This window comes from Panicum virgatum, chromosome 4K (genome assembly GCF_016808335.1).
Source record: "Panicum virgatum strain AP13 chromosome 4K, P.virgatum_v5, whole genome shotgun sequence".
Taxonomy (NCBI): Eukaryota; Viridiplantae; Streptophyta; class Magnoliopsida; order Poales; family Poaceae; genus Panicum; species Panicum virgatum.
Window position 1 is genome coordinate 11,530,182 of NC_053139.1, and position 24,140 is coordinate 11,554,321.

At 46.3% G+C, this 24,140-nt stretch overlaps 2 protein-coding genes and 1 long non-coding RNA gene across 3 annotated transcripts; 2 read left to right on the top strand and 1 right to left on the bottom strand.

Moving 5' to 3' along the window:
• The first annotated feature begins 333 nt into the window (after window positions 1-333).
• LOC120703111 lies at window positions 334-14,025 on the top strand. Its single transcript, XM_039987124.1, has 5 exons — window positions 334-486; window positions 4,968-5,154; window positions 5,238-6,108; window positions 13,593-13,674; window positions 13,825-14,025. The coding sequence occupies exons 1-5, from the start codon at window positions 457-459 to the stop codon at window positions 14,023-14,025; spliced, it is 1,371 nt and encodes a 456-aa protein (XP_039843058.1). The 5' UTR covers window positions 334-456.
• A 906-nt stretch (window positions 14,026-14,931) lies between these two features.
• Window positions 14,932-18,196, top strand: LOC120703112. Its single transcript, XR_005686775.1, has 3 exons — window positions 14,932-15,537; window positions 15,646-16,035; window positions 17,701-18,196. It is a non-coding gene; the product is annotated as an uncharacterized LOC120703112 (long non-coding RNA).
• A 4,056-nt stretch (window positions 18,197-22,252) lies between these two features.
• On the bottom strand, window positions 22,253-23,122 carry LOC120705054. Its single transcript, XM_039989587.1, has 3 exons — window positions 22,940-23,122; window positions 22,774-22,854; window positions 22,253-22,692 (listed from the first exon to the last, which is right to left on the bottom strand). Exons 1-3 carry the CDS (start codon window positions 23,007-23,009, stop codon window positions 22,373-22,375), a joined length of 471 nt encoding a protein of 156 aa, XP_039845521.1. The 5' UTR covers window positions 23,010-23,122; the 3' UTR covers window positions 22,253-22,372.
• Between the last annotated feature and the right edge of the window lie 1,018 nt (window positions 23,123-24,140).

Below are 24,140 nucleotides of genomic sequence, written 5' to 3' on the forward strand. Positions count from 1 at the left end.
ATGAAGGCAGGGGCTTGACCGCACGTAACGACTGGCTCGTGCGTCCAACACGCATGGGCCCCGTTCCGTGTGGAGTGGAGGTGTGCCGTGCAGGGTGCCTGGGTTCAGGTGCAGTGCAGCTGGAATGGAAGCGGCCGAAAGCGAAGTAGTGCGCATCAGCAAAGCTCGCGCTCGGCTCCCGCCACCACACCGCGGTGGTCCGCACCGGATCCCGCACGCCCCGGCTCCGTCTCCAACGGCGGCGTGCTCTGTGTCTCCCTCCCTCCATCTGAAGTATATAAAAACTCTATTTCCGTGCTCACCAGCACGCTAGCTTTTCCTTCAGCACGAGCATCCTCATCCCCCCTGCTCGCTTCACTTCGCTGGCGCTGGCACCGCTCCTCCTCTCCGTCCTGCCCTGCCGCCGGCGCCGCTGCCGGAGCTCGACGAGATTAGAGCCGAGGTGGGGTGGTGGCAATGGGGTATGAGAGGATACACAAAGTCCAGGTAATGTCTTTCATCTCATGTCTCATCAACCGCGCGTGCCCCCTGCCTTCTAGCGGAATCCGTTCAGCAGCAGCAGCAGCAGAAGATAATCCGCTCAAACTGTGTGCCTCTTCCTCAGGCAGCAGTTCACAGATTTAGCGGCCATTTACAATGCCATTAAATCCTCTCCTTTGCTACTACATTTAACAGCTTTGCTTGATTCCTCTCCGGTCTCGGAAACTGCACGTTTGACCGCTTTGGCTTTAAAAATGTTGCAATGCTGTGGTGCTGCGATTAGTATCGCCTCATCGGAAACGTTACTGCTAGAGTAATCAGCAGTCCCTGCCCCTGCCCTCCCTCGCTCCTAGTATTACAAAATTGGCCCCTGGACACCGTAAAAGTGTGGCATTTGCCACAATCCATTAAAAAAATTTGCCTTTGCTGTGAGCCATTACAAATCTGTGTACATTTGCTAGAACACACTATGATTAATATAATATCATTTCCACCTCAAACAGGTCAGATAACACATGATTGAGGACAGTTATACCCCTGTCCCTTGAACAGGTTATATTGCACTTATAAAAGCATGTCCAGCAACATAAAAACACATGGTTGAGCCCCATTTGGCTATCAAGTACACCAATACAAAATAGCATGGTTTTCGGCCACATTTGGCTTTGAAGTACAGCAATAGAAAATGACATGTTTTACTTCAAATCCGCATATTACAGGTCCATAACTGAAGAGCAATGATGCCATTGAAGAACATGCCACAGCGTAGAGCCTATTTTTTCTTGGACCTGACAACCTTCAACTTTTTTGCATTTCCCTTGTCAACATCAATTGGAGATGTAGATGCACTTTCAAAAGGCTCTATAGTGCCTTCAAACAGCATCCTCTTGCGGCTGTAGATGAGTACAGAAGCATGTCAAGTAAATAGAAATAACAAATAGGAACACATAAAGAAGTATGTCAGGAGGCATACCCCCTTGTCACAGGACTTGGAGAAGAAACAGGAGTGATGGCCCTTGTTGGTGTAGATGGTTCTAATTCCATCAATCTCCTTGACATGCTGCATGTATAAAGAACAATGTGAAATTGCAGATTTAAAAATATGCAATTCCAGATTTTGAAATATGTATTTGGTTGCACCTTCTTGTAACAGGGCTCGTTGTAGAAGCATTAGTGATGGCTCTAGGTGGTGTAGAAGCACTAGATGGAACTACTGTCACATTTTTCTTGCCTCTCTTTCTCTTTGGCTTTGGAGGGGCAGGTGGTGGTGCATCAGAATCATAAACATATTCATTGCAAGTTTTTGCCATATGTCCAAGCTGGTTGCACCTACTACATTTTGTGGTTTTTTTAGTGCCCCCTTCTGTAGCTGATTTGAACCTTCTCTTTCTTGGCCTGCCAGCTGCCCGTTTTAGAATTGGAGGCCACAACTTGAACCCGAGATCCACTTGAGGCCATTGGTTCCTATCTGTCATTGGCTTCACAGACTTTCCATAGGCTTTCTTGAACTTTGCCACAGAGTAATAATCATGAACATAATCTTCTATGTTATAACCCCGAATTGAGGTAATAATGCATAGGGCATGTGTACATGGTAGACCAGTAACTTGCCAACGTCTACAGGTGCATGTCCGCTCTTGAAGATCAACGGTATGCCTCCAATGAACTAGATCTCTAGTGACACCTTCAACTTCACCTAACATTTCAGCATTTGAACCACCATCTTTGTGTGAATACCTCCATATATATTTCAGCCCCCCTGCTCCTTGCATTAAGGTCCTTCATGACGTTAGGTAATATCTTGCCTTCAAGCTTTCTAGCAATTTTTCTTCTCAAGAACATTTTCTCCATGCATAGCTGTCTTATCCTATCCATGAGATCAACAACATTCAATGATTTTTCATTCCTAATCCAGCTATTGAATGTTTCAGCAATGTTATTTGTTACATAGTCACACTTGCTTGCTTCAGAAAACAAGTGCCTTGTCCAAATGTGCTTATGGTTCTCATGTATCCATTTCATGGCTTGAGGACATGCTTCATACATCAGATTGTAGTGCTCTTCAAACCTGTGCTTTTGAAAAGATCTACATGCTGGCCACAAGTGCTTCTCAAATACCTCACCTCGAAATCTTTTCTGAAAATTTGCAACTAAATGCCTCATGCACTCCCTATGCTCAACCCCATTGTTAAACACTTGAGTAACAGCAGAATCAATTCCTTTGCCAGCATCTGTTGAAATCACTAATCCCGGAGGTGACCCAATTGCTTGATGAAGTCTGCTGAAAAACCAAGACCAATTTTCAGTTGTCTCTGACCCAAACACGCCGTAATAGACAGGGAACATCCAATTATTCCCATCAATAGCAGTCGCAGATGCAAGTTGACCCTTCCATTTTCCAGTCAAATGGGTGGAGTCCACACCAAGAAAAGGTCTGCAACCATCCAGAAAACCATCCACACAAGATTTTAATGCAACAAACATTCTAGTAAATCTCATTTTCTTCCCAACTTGCTCATACTCAATGTCCACCAAACTGCCGGGATTGGTCTTCTCCACCTCAGCCTTGAAACTCCAAACATGTTCAAAACTATCATCCCACTTCCCTTTCAGCTGTTCCAAAGCCATTTTTCTTCCATCCCACACTACCCAATATGACAACTGCAGGTGATATTGCTCCTCTAGCCTTTTCTGCAATGCTTTTGCCCCAATTGTAGCATCTTTGGCAAGCCAAAATGGAAATAATCAGTTCAACAAATCTGCTGCAAAATTTTAGCAAAAAAAAAAGAGAAAACAATACCTTCCAAGTCCTCTCGTCCTGCAATCGTGACGCATGTATCCGCTACTTGCACCCTTTAGCCTTGCAATAGGCTCTATATCGTGTTGCCTCAGAATAGGGAGCTGCAATTTCATATTCACCTTTTATTGCATATTGTCTTATAGCTTTCTTAAAAGTATCTCCATCCCCAAAAGTTATACCAACTTCTATTCTTGGATTCTCTAAGTCAGTTGCATGGACAATATTCTCACAGCCCCATGCATCATCCACAACTAATTCATCCTCCAAGCCAACATACTCCCTATTCAGACCATCATCATCTAGTTCAGAGTCGGATGAATCAGAAGCTGGGTCCTCATCATCTAGACCAACATACTCTACCTCATCATCCACCCATGGCACTTCATTATTGTTATGGATAGAAGGCTCTACAAGGGATGAGGCTATTTCAAGTGGGGGTTGTGCAATAATTTGGTTAGCTGGGATATCAGTGCTTCCTTGCAACACACAAGGCATGCTCTCCAACCATCCAACATCATGCATGACTTCTAAATCATCCTTTCTCAGAACACAGACTTGTACAGATAGCCTCCTTGACTCCCAATACATGTCAATTGCATGAAGCAATTTCTGATCAGAAGTGATCTCTTCATAAGTACAACTCATTTTATCCCAAAATGTGACACGTAATTTATGTTTAGAGCCAAGTTTAATTTCTGCACTAATGTCAAGCAGCAAATCATTCCAATTTGTACTATCCCTGTCTAAAACCTTAGAAATGTTACATGCTTCACAATATTCACGACCATCATCATCATTAAATTTCACATAAGCACCTACTCGGGCAGCCAGCCTGTAGGACGAATTGGGATCCATCCTACACACATAGCAACCAATTTTGCCAATGAAAAAAAGGATATCAATCTACAAATAGAAGTAGAATCAAGCCTACAGTTAGCTCTAACCTTAGGGAAAATGGCAGAAATCTTACCCATCGGGAACCCATAAAAGATCGGTGTGATCCTCGGGAAAAATCTCGCTCAAGAATCGTGGAGGCTCCATTTGAATCGGGGAAAATCAGCAACACTTCTCCACCCCTTGTCCCACTCGCCGCAGCCCCGAGAGCCACTGGGCGGCAGCCCCGAGCGCCCCGTGCGGGCGTGCGGCGACGTGGCCGGGCGCCGACCGCGAGGGGCCCGTGCGGCTCCGTGTGCCGGCCGCCAGCCCCGAGCGCCCTGTGCGGCGCGGATCCAGGCGCCAGGCCCCGAGCGCTCTGTGCGGCGCAGGTCCGGGCGCCGGCCCCGAGCGCCCTGTGCGGCGCAGGTCAAGCAAAGGCGCAGCAGAGCAGCGGCTTGCTCTCGGCGGCGGAAGCAGAGCTGGCAAAGGGCGGACGCTGGTGAGCTCGTGCCGATGAGATTTGACGGAGGGGAAGCTGGGGAGGGTGCGATTCGATTTAGGCCTGGGAAAGGATAGAGATAAGGGGTATAATCGTCATTTTGTGTGGGCTTCTATTGCAAATGAATATAATAAGGGATTCGGTGTCTTCCAGCTAAATGCTACACATTTACAGTGTGTCACAGCAAAGGCATGTATTTTTAGTGGCTTGTAGCAAATACCACACATTTACGGTGTCCAGGGGCCAATTTTGCCTAAAATCACAGTCCTCAAAATCACTGTTCTTGTGCGATCGATCGGGTTCCGGGTGCAGATGGGCGTCGTCTCTCCAACCAAGCTCAGGATGAAGCTGCTGATGGGCTCCCACGGCGGCGGCGGCGGAGGCGCCAAGGACGCGGCGGCCGCTCGCAAGTCGCTGCGGGCGTCGCCGTCGAGTCTCGACGACGACGACGACGGTGACCACCCCAGGAACAGCCTTCTACCGCAAGAGCTCGACGAAGGTTCGTTCCAACCGCAACATCTTCTTTTGCGTTTCAGTCTTGTTCCAACCGTTCGAGTGACTGAGCGGTTGGATCGCCCGCAGAGTACCCCAAGGGCCGCTCGGATTCCTCCCGGTCGCGCTCCGACGCCAGCCGCGGCAGCAGGGCGGCGCCGCGCGGCTGCGGTAGTGGGAGCGACGGCGGCGGCCTCGAGACCAGCGGCGGCAACTTCGAGTTCTGCAGGGAGGAGAGGGCGGCGGCGGTGGCGGTGGTGTCCGGGGGGCCCTTCTTCCGGCACGTGCCGTCCAAGTGGAACGACGCGGAGAAGTGGATCGTGGGGCGCCACGTCGTGCACTCCAACCCCATCTTCGCCAAGAAGCCCGCCGCCGCGGCGCCGCACAGCCCCGGCGGCGGCGGCGGCGGCCGCGTCGCGCCGGAGTCGTCGAAGGGCGGCGGCGGCACGGGCGGCTCGGGCAGCGCGCTGACGGAGCTGTCGTCGAAGTCGTCCTCGTCGTCGCCGGCGTCGGTGGGCTGGCCGCCGCCGGCGAGCAGGCCGCCGCACAAGAAGCTGCGTTTCTCGTCCGCGGGCTCCGCGGTGTCGATGCGGGACGTCGGCACGGAGATGACCCCGATCGCGAGCAAGGAGCAGTCGCGCAGCGGCACACCCGCGCCGTCGCTCAGCCCGCTCTGCTCGGTGCCGTCCAGCCCGAGGCTCGGCGGCGGCGCGTCCGCGTCGTCGTCCGCGGCGTCCGAGCGGGAGCTCCAGCTGAGGACCCGGCGCGAGATCGCCGCGCTCGGGCTGCAGCTGGGCAAGATGAGCATCGCGTCGTGTGCCAGCAAGGAGGAGAGCCTCCTCGCCGCGTCGCCGGAGAAGGCCGCCGCCGCCGGGGCCGTCGATGGCGAGATCAAGAAAAAGGAGTTCGAGGCGCGCGCCGCCGCGTGGGAGGAGTCCAACAAGTGCAGACTCGTCTCAAGGTGCGTGTTTAGCTCAGTAGTACTCCATCCGTCCCAAAAAATGGGGTATTTTATATCCGTACTTGTTCCCTCACCTCAGTTCTATTCTTAATTTCTTTTCCACCTCAATTTTATCCTCCCACGAGACACAGTTTCCTCAGCTCTATCCGCACAGACGGATTCCGTCCGTCATTGACAATTGGGCCCCATATTTTCACCCAATATTTTTACTGTGTGGTCTGACTGACCAGCGGGACCCAAGAAAACTTACCCACGATTCACTTTCACAACAGTCATTCCCAATCGGATTGGATCGAGCGAGGCCGGCGGCTAGGTTTCCAGGCCGCCGCCGCCGCATCCCTTCCGGCGGCCGCACTGGACGCCGCTCCGCCGAGACTCCCCGCCGGCATCCGCCTTGCCGCCTGCTTCGCCGCTCCGCCCCGAGCACCCCGCCGTCGGCATCGCTGCGCACGTCCCTGTAGCGCGCGGGCGTCGCGCACCCCGCCGCCGGCCTAGGCTACGTGGCTCCCCCGGCCTCCTTGCTTCGACTGGCCGTCCTCCGCTCCCCGACACCGAGTCTAGGCAGTTCCCCGACGTCCGCGCCCTGCCGGCAGCCTCTGCTCCGTGGGTCCAGGCAGTTCCCCTGCTTGCCTTCTCGCTTGCACGGGTGGAGCCTCCCTTGGCCGGCCTCAAAAGTCCACCACGGGAAAGATCTACTAGGTGATGGGATTAAACAGTACATCTCAAAAGTCCACACGAGATTTGGAGCTAACTTGCTAGTATATGTGCTAAAAGTTGGGGTTTATGCTCTCCTTGACTTTTACAAACTGGGAAGTTTCGGTGATTTTTTTTTCTTTTACAACACAGATTGTAGAACTAGGTGCTTGCTTTACTATATCTACAAGTTCTTGCAGAGATTTACTAGCAGTTGAAATTCGTGCATGATGAATTTATCATAAAACGGTGCTATAATGTGATTTTGAATAGGTAATGGAATCCTGGGACTAATATACAGTTCAAATGCAAAAGGGTAGCTTGTTGTCGATCACTTTGTAGTCAGACAGTGCTTAGAACTACTGGAGCATATATGCTTATATATACCTTGTACAAAATATGCTTATACATCTGGTTTCCTGCTAATTGAACATTTCCTAGAATACAAAATAACTTCTATACTGGTTGGTTTCTCAGTATAACGGGTAATAACTCCTTTACTAATGCTCATACTGCAGTCTATTTTTCTCTGTATAACCAGTAATACTGATTGTTTCTATTAGTTGGTGCACTCAAATATTCCTCTTTTTTTTCTCATCAAATAGGATGGAAGCAAATACTTCCGAGCAGCAGCAACAGAATCCAAGTGAGACAGCAAATTCACCGGCTCCATTAGATGTGTTGCCTGATGATGATGAGAGACTTTATCCCGAGCTTGTTAACAGTGTTGCACAATTCGAAGAAATAGATGAAGAGGAGGAGGAGGAGAATATTAACATGGCTGTGAATGGGGATGATGACGATGACATGCCAATCATTGAATATGACAAAAAGAATCCTTCCCTTGATGAAGGCAGTGTATTTCCATCAATGGTCGCTTTACGGAATGCACTTTCTACCTACTGTCTTAAGAATGAATATGATTATGAAATTGATAAGAGTGAGCCAAAAAGGTTGACTGTGCATTGTGTATTCCAGAGGTGTCAGTGGAGGTTGCATGCCTCGCCAATGAGGAATAGTAGAATTATTCAAGTGAAAGTGAACCCGCATCGTCACTCTTGTCCAAGTGCTGAAAGGAAAGCCTCAATGAAGTTGTGTAAGAGTAGGTGTGCTGATGTAGTGTTGCCATGATTGACAGAGAATCCATCTATTGGTCCTGCTGAATTGGTGAAGAAAATCAAAGAGAAGTATGGTGTTGAGGTGCCTTACATGAGGGTCTTTTATGGAAAGGAACAAGCTCTGGATATGATTTATGGTCCTTGGACAGAAAGTTTCAAGTTGTTGTACACTTACAAAGCTGAAGTGGAGAAGGCATGCCCCAGAAGTGTGGTAGAGATTGACCACCATCCAGTGGAGTACAAGATGAAAGGCAGAATTAGGGAAAAAGATTGCTTCAAGAGGATTTTTATTTCATTTATGGCATGTTGGAAGGGGTTTCTAAATGGTTGTAGACCCTATTTGGCGGTGGATGCAACTTCTTTGAATGGACGGTATAGAGGACAACTTGTGGCTGCTTGTGCAATCAATGCACATAATTGGTTGTTTCCGGTTGCTTACGGCAAACTTGAGGCGGAAACAACCGAAAGTTGGACTTGGTTCCATGAGCACTTGCGTGCGGTAATTGGGCACCCTGATGGGTTGACTATACATACTGATGCTTGCAAGGGCTTAGAGATTGTAGTAGATAAAGTGTTTCCTGGAGTGGAGCATAGAGAATGCATGAGACATCTTGCTGCAAATTTCAGCAAGTACTATAAAGGCAAGACATATGATGACAACCTATGGCCAGCATCTTTAACTTATAGCGTAAGGAAGCATAACTTTCATTTGAATCAGATGTATGTAAAGCCAGAGGTGAAGGCATACATGGAAGCTGAGCACCGAAAGATATGGGCTAGAAGCAAGTTTAATGGAATATGCAAGGTAGACTATGTGAACAATAACCTTGCAGAGTCTTTCAATTCATGGATTAGGCTCATCAAAGGGTATCAATTGATTGACTTGATAGACAGGATTAGGCAGATGCTAATGGCCAAGTTTGAGTTGCGTCAAAGAATTGCTTGTGAAAAATTTGTTGGCCACAAAATAATTCCGAGTGTGATGAAAGCACTGCATGAGAACACTAGATGCTTGAAGATGACCTTGCGTAAGCGCAAGCCTTTGGCGGCAGAGGTGACAGTGTTGGATAAAGAGAAGAGGGAATTTAGATATCCAGTGGACTTGGAGAAGAGGACATGTACTTGTAGAAAGTGGCAGATTAGTGGGTTGCCGTGCATACATGCCCTCTTCTTCATTACTTCTCTTCGTGGTTCAGCTGCTAAAATAGATCAGTATGTGCATGAATATTATTCTGTGGACAAGTTTAAGGCAACCTATGCTGAGAATGTGACTTCTATAGAGGCAAAGCACCAGTGGGACATTGTTGATCCCGGCCTCGTGATGCATGCTCCAATTCAAGGAAGAGCACCGGGAAGACAAAAAAAGTTAGAATCAGATCAAGAATTGAGGGAGTTGGACTTGTGCCTAGAAAGCGAAAATGCAAGAGATGTGGCAGATTTGGACATTTTGCAAGAAATTGTAAAAATGCAGTTGATCCATCTTTAGGAGAAGATGAGCATGTGAATGAGAAAAATGCACTAGAGACACAAGAAAGTGCACTAGTGCAACAAAATGGACCCTCTAGGTATATTTGTCTATTCTTGGTTATTATACTTTTAAGTTCAGCTACTACTCCCTCCAATGCTTGTACTATTTTTCAGGGCAAGGAGTGCACCTAAGGGGAAGAAAGGGAAGGGAAAAACTGAAGAAAGATTGGAGAAAAGCACTATGTAATGTTGGCTGATTCTTTGTTACTGATTCTTTATTGTTGATTTTTATGTTTTTTACTGTTTTTATGCACAGGGCAAAGAATCCACCTAAAAGGAAGAAAGCAATTGAAGATGGTCCATCCAAAGGAAAGAAAAGGAAGGGAGGAACTGAAGATAGTCCAGCCAAGAACACAAGGAGCAAGCAACTCAATATTGCAAACAAGACAAGAAGCAAGAAAAAACTTGTTGTAGACTGTTGATGTCTTTTGACTTGTAATTTGTGGGCTGTGATATTGATGTATTTTGGATTTAGGAACTTATGGATGGTATCTCATTGTTGGTTGACTTAGAGACCCATGAATGGTAGTAGATTTGTAGCATGCTTGAACATACTATTGGTTTGATTATGTTACTTTTCTGATTATATGCTGTTTTATGCTGTCAAGAAATTTTAAATTACGCCAATATTAGGAAAAATACTGTCAAATTTTTTTAAAATTATACCGAATTTAAGAGGTATGCTATTAAAATTCAAAATATTATAAGAAACTATAAAAGCTTATTATGACAGACTTTTAGGACCGTATTTTACGATTAAATGAACATTATGTTCAAAAGTTATGTAGATGAAGAACTTCTTTTCAGTTTAAACTTGAAATTTCTACTAGAGTGTCTCTAATTAAAATATTATACATAAACTGTTGCTAAATCATTTGAAATTTTTATGCAAAGATTCTAGGACCATATTATCACTTCATGTCAATTTTCAGAATTTTTGGATCGCATTAAACAATTATTATTTATTCTATCTAGTTTAACACCTATAAATATGTAGTAAATTATTTAAGCATTAAAAATAGTAAATATCACTAAATTACATAATATTTACCTTAAAAAATATAGTGCAAAATTGAAGTAAAAATAATTAAAAGTTTATTGACTCTAGTTCAAACTATTAACTTCAAGTAGAATCATAGGAAACCTCTTTAGAGATGTTCCCATTTGTGAACAAAGTATATATGAACTGTTGTTAAATGTTTCAAATTTTTTATTACAAACTTTTAAGATCATATTATGAATCCATACCAAATTTCATTATTTTAGACCACATTTACATATTATTTTAGTTTTCTAAAAATGACTAGAAAAATATGAATTTTGTATTCGGTTCCATATATTTGAAATTTGAACTAATTTTGGATATGATGTATAATTGTGTATAAGTAATTTATTGTATATTTTTTATGGATATTTAGAACCCTATTTGAGGTACCTATAGTTCAAATCCGAATTCTAGCAAAAAGTTTTCTGTAATTCATTTAATTGATAGAAACTAGTTCATAGGATAACTATGTATGTTACACATACAGTCACATCTTCTAGCACTTCTGACTGGTTTGGTGCATGCGGCAAGTCCTTTCCCTTGGGGTGCTGGGTTCGAAACCTGCCAGCACCACTTTTTGGCCGCTTTTTTCTATATTTTCTTTTTCCCGCTGGTTCGGTTCAGTGTAGGGTGGGAGGGGAATAGCGCTGGTTCTAGCCCGCTCATGGTGGGTTGGGTGGGTGTAAAAGTCCATTCCGAAGCTGGTTTTGGTAGCTCATAGTGGGTAGTTTTTGGCCACTTTTAGGAGGTGTTTACAAACATAAAAATCTAAAATTAGCAAAATAAGTGCAAATCTTTCCAAATTTTACACATAAAACATCAGTTCATATAATTGCAAATTTAGTACATACATACTCAAATTTAGTACATACAGTACTATCAAAGTGCTGTTTTAATATATAAATCAAAGATATACATAATACTTTCAATATATAATTCTCTTGCTGTTTTAATCAATAATCTTGTTAAGTTTGACATTCATGCTCTTCAGTTCGGCAGCAAACATGTCCAAGTTGGCAACCACATATCTGTTTCTTCCGTCCGTTTGTTCCAGAATTGCTGCTTGTATCATCATGGATGGCAACTTCTTGATATACTCCTCCAACCACATGAAAAAGTTGCATGATTTAAGAGCCTAACCATCAAAATAAGTCTAATTATTACACAGTTGCATATACAAAAGCAAAAATCATTCAGTTTCATCAATTTGGAAAACTAGTGGGTGAACATAATAGAATAATTTATCAGAATAGTATAATCATATAGCAGAACATACTTAATAACAACACCGCCTTGTTTAGCTAGAACAGAATGTTGAGACACACACAAATGGTCCACTGAAAAACAGATATGTCCTGCCAGACCTACGGGTATATACAACAGAGTTGACTGCGTAGCTCAAGACATTGATATACGGGCGCCCTTAATATACAAGCACCAAGAGATTGTCGAAACTACTGAAACTTACAAGCTGCACCAAACTATAGCAATCAATGATAGATCTTCCAACCGGTAAAAGAAAAGATCACACCTGTACATTCCATTCAGATCCTACTTCAGCGGTTCAGAAATGTCTCCCCATGATTAACAGGAAGAAATCTTTTAGCAAGACACAAACATAAGAACACACTAGTAACCAGAAATGATCAAACCTTTTGGGAATTGCTTTTGCACTTCACAAACTCTCTACCAAGGTTACCGTTTTCCCACCTTCTGGTAGTGAGCCTCACGAGCTCGGATCGTTGGCATTCGGGGCAACGGATGAGCGGCACCGCCCCGTAACTAGGCCATTCATGACCTCCGTGGGAGGAACTGCTCCTCCCACTACTTCCACGTGACATGCCAAGAATAAAAAATTGCCACAGTCTCCTAACAGTAAATACAACAAACCAATTTCATCAAGCAATCCATTTGTTGTAAGTAAAAACCAAGGTATGGAGTGTACATATCGTGCTCGTCTAGGACGAGAACAATGACGAAGACATCAGAGCCAGGACCAGAGCAGCACGAGGAAGAACGGTGCCGCAGGGAGGCGATCGATTGGACCTACACGCAGGAAGGGCGCCGGCTGGGAAATGCGCGAGGGAGGCCGTCGATGTGGGGCCCGCGTGCCAGGAAGCCGCCGGGCAGTCGGCGACGGTTAGGGTTCCACCACATGCGCACCCAAGTAGGAGAATCGGCGCGCGGCGCGAGCCTAGTGGCGGTCGGTACGGAGGAGGCGGGGAGGAGGCAGCCGCCGAGGAGGTGGGCACACGGCCGGCAGGAAGCAAGCGGGCGAGCCCAGATCTGTTGGGGAGGCGCCCGGCACGATGCCGCACGCGTCCGGGAAGCGACCGGGCGGTCGGCGGCAGCTAGGGTTCCACCGCGCGCACCCAAGCAGAGAATCGGCGGCGCTTCGCGAGCCTAGTGGCGGCCGGCAGGGAGGTGGGCACACGGCCAGCAGGGGAGCCTCAACCGCAGGTAGCCGAGTAAGGGAGGCGGACGGCGGATGTCGGAGAGCCTCGTGCGACCGGTGGGGAGGCTCAGGCGGCTGTGACCGACCGGAACCCTAGCTGCCGCCACTGGGAGATCGGGATCCGGATCTGGATCGGTCTCCCCCGTGGAGAAAGAAAGAATGGGAGGTCATTGTGGGTCCCGTTGGTCAGTCAGCAAAGAGATGAATATATTGGGTGCAACTGTGGGCCCTACTTGTCAATGACGGACGGAATCTGTCTGTGCGGGTAGAGCTGAGGGATCTGTGTCGCGTGGGAGGATAAAACTGAGGTAGGAAAGAAATTAGGGGTACAACTGAGGTGGGGGACCAAACTAGGGGTACGAATATAAAATACCCTATGGACGTCGCAGTTTTGGATTTCCGTGCGTGGTAAATCGCTTGTCTTATTCAAAAAATAGTTGATAATGATATTTATTTTTTATAATTACATTTAGAATATGATTACGAACATAATCATTAAAAAATAAATGATATTAATAAATATTTTTTAATAAGACGAGCTGTTTAGTTTGCACGGAAATAAATGCATGTGACACTTATTTTGGGATGGAGGGAGTATCATAGTATGTACGTAATTGGCTTCTGAATCTTATCATGTGCCCTGCAGATACCAGAGGAAGGAGGTGAAGATACAGGAATGGGAGAGCTTCCAGAAATCCAAGTTCGAAGCCGAATTGAGGCAGGCCGAGGTCAGGTTCAAACTGAATTGTATCAATTTCTGAATTTTTATTCTCCGTCACTGTGCCTGATAGAAGACCTGCATGCATTGCGGACCGTGAAAACATGGACAATGCTGGGTGCACACTAATAGCTTGACTGATCTTTGTACTAATGATCAGGCGCAGGCAGAGCAGATGAAAGCCCGGGCGAAGCAGAAGCTGGCGAGGAGGCTGTCGGCGCTGAGCCATACGGTGGAGGGAAAGCAGGCGAGGGTGGAGTCCCGGCGGAGCCGGCAGGCGGCGCGGCAGGTGGAGCGCATCCGCAAGACCGGCCGTGCGCCGTGCCGGTTCCGGCGGTGCTGCACCTGGCTGTTCCTGTGATCCAGCGGCTGCCGCAGCCGACATGACCCAACATCAGGCAATAGCTGAGACCAGCTATATAAGGAAGGTCCACCTTGCCTCGGTTTTGTACATGGCTGTGTTTAGATCCGCGAAAAAAGTGGTAAAAAGAATCATATTGGATACTGTAGTATACTGTAGCATTTTTTATTTGTTTGTGGTAAATATTATTCTACCATAGGCTAACTAGGCTCAAAAGATTCGTCTCGCAACGTATATCAAAACAATGCAATTAGTTTTTTTATTTACCTATATTTAATACTCTATGCATTAGACAAAAAATTTGATGTGATAGGTGAATAGTGAAGTTTGGAGAGAAATATTTTGCAACTAAACACAGCCATGGAAAGTTTGGTCCTTGGTTTGTTTATCCCTGGCCGTGCTGCTGAGTCGTTACTACGAGCAATGTGCTGCTTGCCTGCTTGTTGCTGTGGCTTGGATGCCATCTGCCTCTGTACAATCTGAGCTGGCTCTGTGGTGTGCATGCATGTCGCTGCCTGTGAGAACAAGGCCAAGTTTCACCTTCACAAGCAGTGGAGGAAAGAATCAAAATAGTTAACAGCTGCTGGCCTGCGCTCTCCCCTCCGCGTTTCACGCAAAATTTGGGACGCGTGTCGCACAGTCTGGAATTTGACATTTTTCTACAAAAGTCCTCTAGTTTCCTAAAAATCGCAACTGAACCCAGATCGTCCAGACCGCACTGTTGCCACGTTCTTATATTTTCCACAAACAACCTCACACGAATGTTTATTTGGTCATGAAGAAGAAAAAAACGATAATACTATCACATTTGCAAAAGCACCCCCGCAAAGCAATTTCCACTTACCCCCTCCCGCGACCCCGAACCCTAACCCCCTGTCCCTCCCCATCTCGCGGCGCCCTCTCTCCCTCCCTCCCTCTCCTCTCCCTGCCGCCGCCCTTTCTCTGCTCTTTGCCTGCCCACCGCCGCCTCGCCTCCCCTTCTCCCTCTCCGCCTGCCTCCGTCGCCCCTCCCCGTCGCCGCCCGCTCCTGTGCCGGATCTTGATTCGGCGCGACGGCGTGCTGCTCGATAGAGGCGCAGAGCGCAGGCATGAGCGGCGCGCGCATGGGTAGCAGGGTGCTCCCCTAGCGGCTGTAGTGCCGTGAGCTCACCGCCAGGAGGCAGCTCGACCTCCGCCCCAAATGAGCACAGTCACACTCGCCCACCCCCACGACTCCTCTCCCAAATCGGCGTCGGGACGCTCGCCCGACCTGCGAGGCCGTGACTTCTTCTCCTCCCCGTGCCTCTTGCCAACGCGCTGCCTCCTCCTTGACCGTGAATCCTTCCACCACCCAGCTCCTCCACCCACAGCTTCTCTTGTGCCTCCCCTCTCCTAAAGTTTCGCGCAATCCATCCAGTTCCTCATGGAGGAAGTGATATAGGCAGGGATGGCGTCCGAGGAGGCGGCGGATGGATCTGCAATGGAGTCCTTCTCTCAGCAAATTTGCACGTGTAGGACCTGGTGGTTGCACAGGTGAGGCGTCGATTTACCTTCCTCACTCGGGCGCCGCTTCCTGTGGTGCTTCTCCACCTGTCTTCAGAGCTCGATGGCGACGCACTGATGATTGGTTTTGACGGACAGAAATTGGAGATGGCTCATCCTGTCGACTCCCTCTCTACTTCGCATGTTCACTGATGATTAGTATTGATGGACAGCTCACGTCTTCACTGCTGGTCACAGATCATATAGAAAATACTGGATCAAGGGGGCCTCCCTGCTATTGTTGGCAGCACAAACTTCTACATCCAGTAACTTTGATTTACAGGCATGCATTTATGTATGATCTTATGTTCATGGACTGCACTATCTGATTTATTGCCGTATTTTTGCCCTTCAATATCCTAGGCCCTTATTAGCCCAATCACGAGCACTAGGAGCTCAAGAACGCACTGGCCACCGTGGTCCCGCCCACCAACCCCATGGAGCTCACCAACCATGACCTCGAGCAGTTCCAAACCGTGCCTGCTTCAGGTGACATCCAATCTAATGTTTTCGTCCATTTTTTTTCAATTTAATTAGAGTAGAAATTTTGTTTCTGAAATTTTCATCAACTCTAATCTAGGAGTATATGTGTACATTATGATTCGCCATAATTGCCACATTTCCTCGAGACACCATAATCCATATAGCGCCTTCCGCAAAATTAGTAATTGTACCTATCCAGTTCATGATAATAAGACTGCCCAAGATGCTGGTTCAATATGGGCATAGATTTTTATTGATTAACGACCGGTTCAAGATGTCAGCTACAGCTATCAGAGAAATTATACAGTTCCTTTGGAAGATTTTTTCCTATTCTATTTATTGTCAGAGATAGCACTCAATGGACATAATTCATTTGCTGTGAGGTTGCAATGAAACAAAGAAATTGACGCTTCTACGCATTTGGATTGGACATGCTGACATGCATAGGGAGTGTAGGTTCTTTTGCAGCATTAGCTCGCATCAATTTTGTTTATTTTGCGACTATAGATGCATGCAATTTGGTTATTTTAGATGTTAATGCTCTATTAGAATTCCTTCACATGATGGCATTCGTAGTTTACATTTTTGGGTGAACTATTGTCCTGTAGCATTAGCACAGATAACTCACCAGTTAGGTAGTTAACAAATGATTCTACTGCTCAATAGTGTGGAGAGATAAGAAGTGAGAAGCTTGAGTGACTGTTTGTAGAGGAACCGTACTTAGATGGAAAATGAACTTGAAGCAGGAAAAGCATAGTCCTTACTACAATGTAGGGTGACTTCTCATGGCATTCTTATTAATTGAATATGTTGTTTGTATCAATCATTTAAGTTCTGGACATTTTTTCTAGATGACAGCTTCATGGCAAGGTCAAATAGGTTTATTCATGAAGCATGGCAAAGAATATTGATGCTTTTACAATTAGGTGTGGCTGACCATGAGCGTCAATGTAAAGATCCTGTAGAGATTTGTTGGGTGTTTCTATAGTTGTTAGGGTTCAGTACTACTATAGTTTAACATGTCAATTGGGCCATATTGTGATTTGTTTGTGTTACAGCGATATACTTTGGTAACACAATATAGCGTATTTTGGCTGCCACTGTAGCGTTAGACAGTATCGCCTTTCAAGTTAATGTAGTGGTGGGAGAGGTGACAGATGTTTGTGGCAACTGAGATGTTTGTGGCATTCATACTTTCAAATAAGTTTATACCAGTGCAAAGTGCTGCATCCTAGCTTCCGAGTATTTATTACATACTCTTATATGTGAACAGTGAAGAGATTTGAGGGGTAAAATCATTCAAGCTACATGATTACTCTAGAACATAATCTTAATAATACTTTCGTTAACTGAGCATAATGTGACATTTTTATGAGAAGTAAAATGGATCGATAAGGCATATAACCACATGAACTCGGCTGATCAAAGTGGCTAAGCGAGATAACTTAAACAAAATGCGGTAAGAAGACACAGAAGATAGAGAAACAATCGAGTGTTACTATTTTGTTGACCTTTTTTAATTAGCAACCTGCCGGCCTGTTTTTAGAAACCATGCAAGTAGCTCATCATTTGGAAGTTGTTCCATCTACTTGACACATGCTAGACATTAAATTATTATCTTTTGTAGTGGATGATGAGTAGTGAAGCTCATGTTGATTTTGTCTCTACCAGTTGCGGCTAGCTTCTGTGTGCCCTTCATCTCCGGCAAGAAGAGTTTGGACCTGAAGTCTGCATCGACTTTGGCCTGCAAAGTTTGTACCATGATGATTTGCTTTTGGTTTTAGTTAGTATTTAAAGCTGTCAGCTAGGTTATTTGGTAGCTATGCACACTTGCTGTTGCAGGTAGATTTATGGTGCTCGGATGTGCTATAATATGGATGTGCTATAATATGGATGCTCCAAATACCGGACGACACCTGATGGTAGGATAGATTGGTGCTCAGATGTAACCATGGTGATTGGATGTACTATGATGTTGATGATTGAGATGCCGGATAAACACCCAATGGATAGGATAGCTTCATGCTCGAATGTATTGTAATATTTTGTATTTAGATGCCAGAAAGACACCTGATGGCTAGAATAGCTTTTCGTGCTCAAATGTGCTGTAATATTTATGATTCAAATGCTAGATAGTTAACATGATGATGATGTGTTTGCTACGCGATATGGTACCTTCGTATTGAATTCATCTTATACCATGTATATAATTTAATTATTACTTTTTATTATCTTATATTTATATACATTTGATTGTTCAAACGGCAGGGCGCGCATCACGCGCCGAATGTTCTAGTGCGATTTGAGGCGTGTCGGAATCTCGAGTTTTTTTATTTTTATATTTTTTTTCGTCGATTTATCAAAAATATATGTGGGTATAATTTTTTTTCAAAAATGTCACTCTGCCGCCGGATCAATTGGCGGTAAGGAGCTACCGCCGTTTGATCCGGCGGGAAGTACTACCGCCACGCTGTAGCCTGGCTATAGCCGGCTGTAGCTGGCAGCGCCCTACCGCCGTTTGAAACGGCGGTAGGTGTCCCATATTTTTTTTAATTGTTTTATAAGCTTTCACTGATATAAATATTTGTATAATTATTTTAAAGACTATCTGAACTGTAATTATTATCTTTACATTTATAGATATTTTAGAAAATAATAGAGATAGCGGAGGTTAGGGAAATATTTTTTAAAAATTTATACAAATTAGATTTAACTCTAATAATCTGTGAAAATATATTTTCATGAGATATTCATGAGTTTCAATTACTATTTCGATGTCTTGTCACCTTGCCTCAGATTCTTCTGCACCCCCACTATAATTAAAAATATGGGAGTACTTACCACCGTTTCAAATGGCGATAGACATGCGTGAACCATGTCTATAGACCAAATAGCTCCATCTATAAATAAAACATCGCCCCATCTCATATGAAGTTAGTAGCCATCTCATACGGAGTCTTTAGCCATCCACGCATGGCCACCATGTCTTCCTCTGGTTCTACCTACATTCCGTGGAACAAAATTAGAGAACCTGTGCCTGAAGGAGTGCAGGTTCCAATGTGCTTCTGCGGTTCGTTGTGCAAGCTGATGGAGTCCAAATTTTTGGGCGATGACTTCGGCAGGAGGTTCTTCATGTGTGAGAACTACGAGTTCGATCCGCCAAAGCGCTACGGCAAGGACAAAGCGAAGGTATCACCTCGCACTATCTAGTTTGCGCCTTCGGAGTTCAGTATGTTAATTCTAACTCGGCTTCGAAATAGAGTCCACCACCTCTTTGTGATTTCATACAGTGGCTGGACACGGAGCAATCGACCGAAGCTAAGGAACACGTTGAGCGCCAAGCAAGGTGGGCTGCGGAAAGGTGGCAGCGAATGCTGCAAGAGGAAAAAATGGAGGAGAAGCGCAAGAAAGATAAAGAAGAGATCGAAAAGAGGGTCGCAGAAGTTGAACGTCGGCAGGCGGAGGAGCGTGAAGCTGATAGGGAGAGGAAGCGAGAGAGGGCTCGCCGTGCGAAGGAGGCGGGACCCGAGGCTATTAGGAAGGGGAAGTATCCTCGGTGCACTCAGTAGATGACTATCATGTAATGTTCGAATTTCATATTCCCTAAGGCATGTTAGGTCTAGATGGAACACGACGTTACCGTGTTCCATGTACTTGCCAGTGCAATTGTTATTGTAATTTCAATCTCAAATTAATCGGCATTGTGTAATTTGTACTAGCTGCAACTAAATTATTCAGAAGCATTGCCCTACAAATAAACTTTTCAGACCGACGCGATAACAACTCCGTTGGCATATATCGGCCAGTACAGACAATAAAAACAATAAAAACAATCACCGTTCAAACATTGAACACAAATTAAATAGTGGTCCACACAATTCAACGCACAGAACACATGACATGGCATGTCAGGACCTGTTGCAAACTACGGTAACGAGGTCCAATACTAAACCTAACATGCCTTAGGTAATTCGAACAAACGTTACATTATTTATTCAGACGTAGCAGTACAACATCAATCATTCACGGGCAGTACCCTTATCACGTCCCGCGATGTCTGGTTTTGCACGCTCGCCTTTGCGTAAATCTTCATTCACCTTCTTTAACCACTCCATATATCGCTGATCACGATGGGTGATCCACGTGTCAATCCACTCATGGAAATGACACCAATGAGTATGCGTGTCTTCACCAGCGTACTTTTGCAAACAAGAAACGATTCAAAATTAATAAAAATAATAAAAGCATATTTACAAATTAATCTATACCTGTGATGTTGCACCTCTTTTTTGGACTTCCTCGATATTCTTGCAACACCAATATCTCTGGCCAAAAGTCTCGTAATCACGAGATATGTTCGGAACACAACGCATTTGGCAATAGCAATCTGGTGACTCTACACCTTTCGGCCATACCTTGCAATCTATAATACATCTATTGGGATCGTTACGAGAGGGTCCTAAATTAGCCTCCATTTCCCGACGGAAAGCTGCCCGGGAGAATGAGGAGCTCATAGCTGTTTGGTTGGGCTAATTAAAAAAAGTGGGAACTGAATTGCAAGTCTGTGCTCTCAGGAACCACAAGGTGCTCTTTTATAGACGCAGGGCTGCTTACATGTCCAAGCACTTTGAACACAGATATTATCTCTCACTGCTCCATAGTCGTCCACGGTTCTGCACTCGCACGCTCCACAGTGCGCACTCATTCCACTAAAAACAACAACAGGACCTCTCACTGCTCGTACCATCAGCACTCGCACGCTCCACAGCGTTCACTGCTACCACTTTAAACACGGATTATTGCATCGACCTACTCATCGCATCGCCCACTTTAAACTCGTCGTACTGTCACTGCATCGACCTACTCGTGATTATTGCACTGCCCTGGCACATCCCATCGCCCGAAACACTACACGGTACCGGCGTAATTGTCACAATGTTAACCATAGGAATTACATCATAATACAACGTTAATGAAACACACAGCAGAAATGCAGTGGCATGGCAGAACCCGTTGCAACTACGGTAAACAGATTTTGATCTAAGCTAACATGCCTTAGGTAATTTAAAAAAACACAACAAATACAACGATGCAACATGTCACTTGGACTAGGTAGTCCTAATAGCCGTACCCCCACGTAGCAAACTGCGTTGAGCCTTCTCCGCAGTATCCACCCATTGCAGGTTGCGCAGGCGGTGGTGCCGGAGGGCCAGGGCCCTTGTTCTTGTGACAAGGGCAGTTGCAGTAAGGATTAGTGCATGGTTCATCTTGTGAAGCGGCAGCATTGCTGTTATCATCATCTTCGCCGTCTTTGTTACCCTCGCTTACTTCCTCGTAATGGTTCACCTTGCACTCTAGATCAAATATCTTAATCTGGAGGTACTCGATGAACTCCTGAACAGAATCAATTGGTGCAGGATCGACTCACCTGGTAAACCCACAGTTTTCTGGAGTATCTGAAGACTGCAAAACAAATTTCATGTAAGATGTCTCAATGAATAAAGAAATAAAACAACTGAGCATTACCCATGCGTGAGGGCATTTGAAGAAACGCCGACCGCCATCCATCCCATCGGTGCACATCTGTACTAAGCAGTCCTCACCATGTCTGCATTTTGGCCACGTTTCTCTACGGTTATCGTATTGTCGAAGAGGAGTTTCATTGGTAAATTCACTCTTCTGTTGTGGCGGAAACTCAAACACTGGTTCTGGAAAGGAATCGGGTCCAAGAGGCCCCTCCCATATTATGGGGTCTCCCTTTCTTCCCCCTTTTCCTTTGCCAAAATCGTAGTAATTCTTCCCGCTAGACCCACCTCCAGACATCGGGTATACAATGAGCTTTGGTGTTTGAGTGCTGCTGGGAGCTCACAACCTTGTGAGTATTTATAGGCGCAAAAAGGTCTGATACCCGGAGTGTGGAGTGTAAATGCACATGAAAAGCCTACTGTATTCGCACGCTCCACAGCGCTCACTCGTACCACTTTAAACACGGACACAACCTCTCGTTGCTCTTGATTTGTACCCTCGCACGCTCAACACCGCTCACTGCTCCCACTTTAAACAACGACACGACGTCTCACTGCTCATGACTTCAGCACTTTCACGTTCCACAGCGCTCACTCGTGATTATTGCACTGCCCCGACATTTCCAATCGCCCGAAACACTGCACGGCACCGGCCTAATTGTTATAATTTCACTCCACGGACATATACCATCGCCCGAATCATTGCACCGGCCTACTCATCATAATGGTACGCAATGGACACATCGAATCATAGTCTGCACATGCATACATAAGATAGTATGTCGGAACAAATTAATTAACAAGCTACAACCTGTAAACTAGATGCGTCCGCGCTTGCCCCCTCTCCTCCTGCCACGTCGCTCTGCAGCCTGGCTCGCCCTAGTGTGGTGCTGTGAGTACGTCAGTGGCTCCGGCGGGATGGTCTGGCGAGTGGACCGACGACCCTGCTCAGGAACAGGCGTCTGTTCCACCTGACTGTAGTCCTGCGTCGCGAGTGGGGCACCCCCCAGCTGTGAAGTGCCGACGACCTCCTGCGTCGGTGCAGAAGAGAAGAACGTGTTCACCCACTCCATCTGCGAGAGGTCGTCTACCTCCTGAATCTCCTCATCGTCGTCTGTCCCTCCCACCTGCCGGTACTCTGATTCACAAACTTCAATCCATCAATATTCAATTAAAAATGCACTTGTTACCACCTATTAACAACTGGTCTTAGACGTACCTAAATCGTGTATTGGACGACGAAGAGACGAAGATCCAGCGCCGTAGGGATCCATCGACGGAAACAGCGACGAGCCGGGCGCTACACGAATAAGAAGTACAAATTAATAAATAAAGTTTTACATGATACGGTATTGTAAGTGACACGAGGTTGGAGTACGATTTACCTGCCGAGTACAAATGTGCCGGTCGCGGCACGTACGTGGGCCGAACTGCAGAACCCGAAGGTGTCGTCATCGTTTCACGTGGCGGTGGCGGTGGCGGTGGACCTGACTGTGCCGCGGGTGCAGACCGTCGTGACGATGGACCGGTCACAGGAACCGGCCCCGAACTGCGAGGTGGGAGGAAGGTGTCGTCGTCACGACAGGTCATGGCTCGTTGGAATCACTTGCACATATCGACGATCTTCTGCAGTGTGCTCTGGTGCTGGGCGGGCGTCATGTCATGGTACTAGCCCATACTCGACGAAGCCTCGGACTCAATCGCTCGTATGACATCGTACTGTACCAAGAAAGTAGTAACATCATATGCAACCAGTTTTTTTACTGCAAATTCAATTAGAGAAACGTACCGCTATGGCGAAGTTCTTATCTCGAATTACGGGGTACGTCTCCGACACCCTTGCGGCCTCGATCGGAGCCTCTGGTGGAACGTGCACGACACATGTGCGCGTCCTCGGCAGGTACCACCGTAGGTAGTCCGCGAACGCCTCGTCGTTGTGCGGCCGATCCTCGAAAACGACGTCGTCGAGGGCCGCGGCCCAAGAGTCGACGTAAGGAAGGACCTTGTCGGCCCACCGCGAGCCTGGTGGCTGACCCTGCCGTGTCCACCTATAATAGAAAGTTTGAGCGATTCAATGCTAAATGGTAGGTTAAAAAATGAATAATTATTAACAAAACTATTTATTCGGTACCTGTGGACATGGGCCTCCACTGAGTGCACAATCGGGACCGGGGTCTGCTGGTAGAGACCGAACTGCCTCATAACCCGGTCAACGTGGTACTCCTCGACGTGGATGTCGTAAAGGATCGGCTTCCTCGTCATCCAGTACTCGTGATCTCGCAAGCATAAGGACGAAAGACCGCTCGGTGCCCGGGCGTAAATGTCGGCTGCAGTGTACGGAGTCCACCTCACGTCCGTGTCCACAACAGCGTCAAACTGACCAACGAAGTCGTGGTACGACTTCCTCATCTGCACGCCGACCCAAGAAGGCTGCACAATGAAAAAAAAGTTAACCAATAAATCGTACATTTGTGCAAGCATGTAACAATAAGTAAAACAAACGATGTTACGTACCCTCCTGAGGCACCACAACGAACCCATCGTAGGTCTGTCGACGTCGTCGTGGTCTACGGACAGCTGGACGTA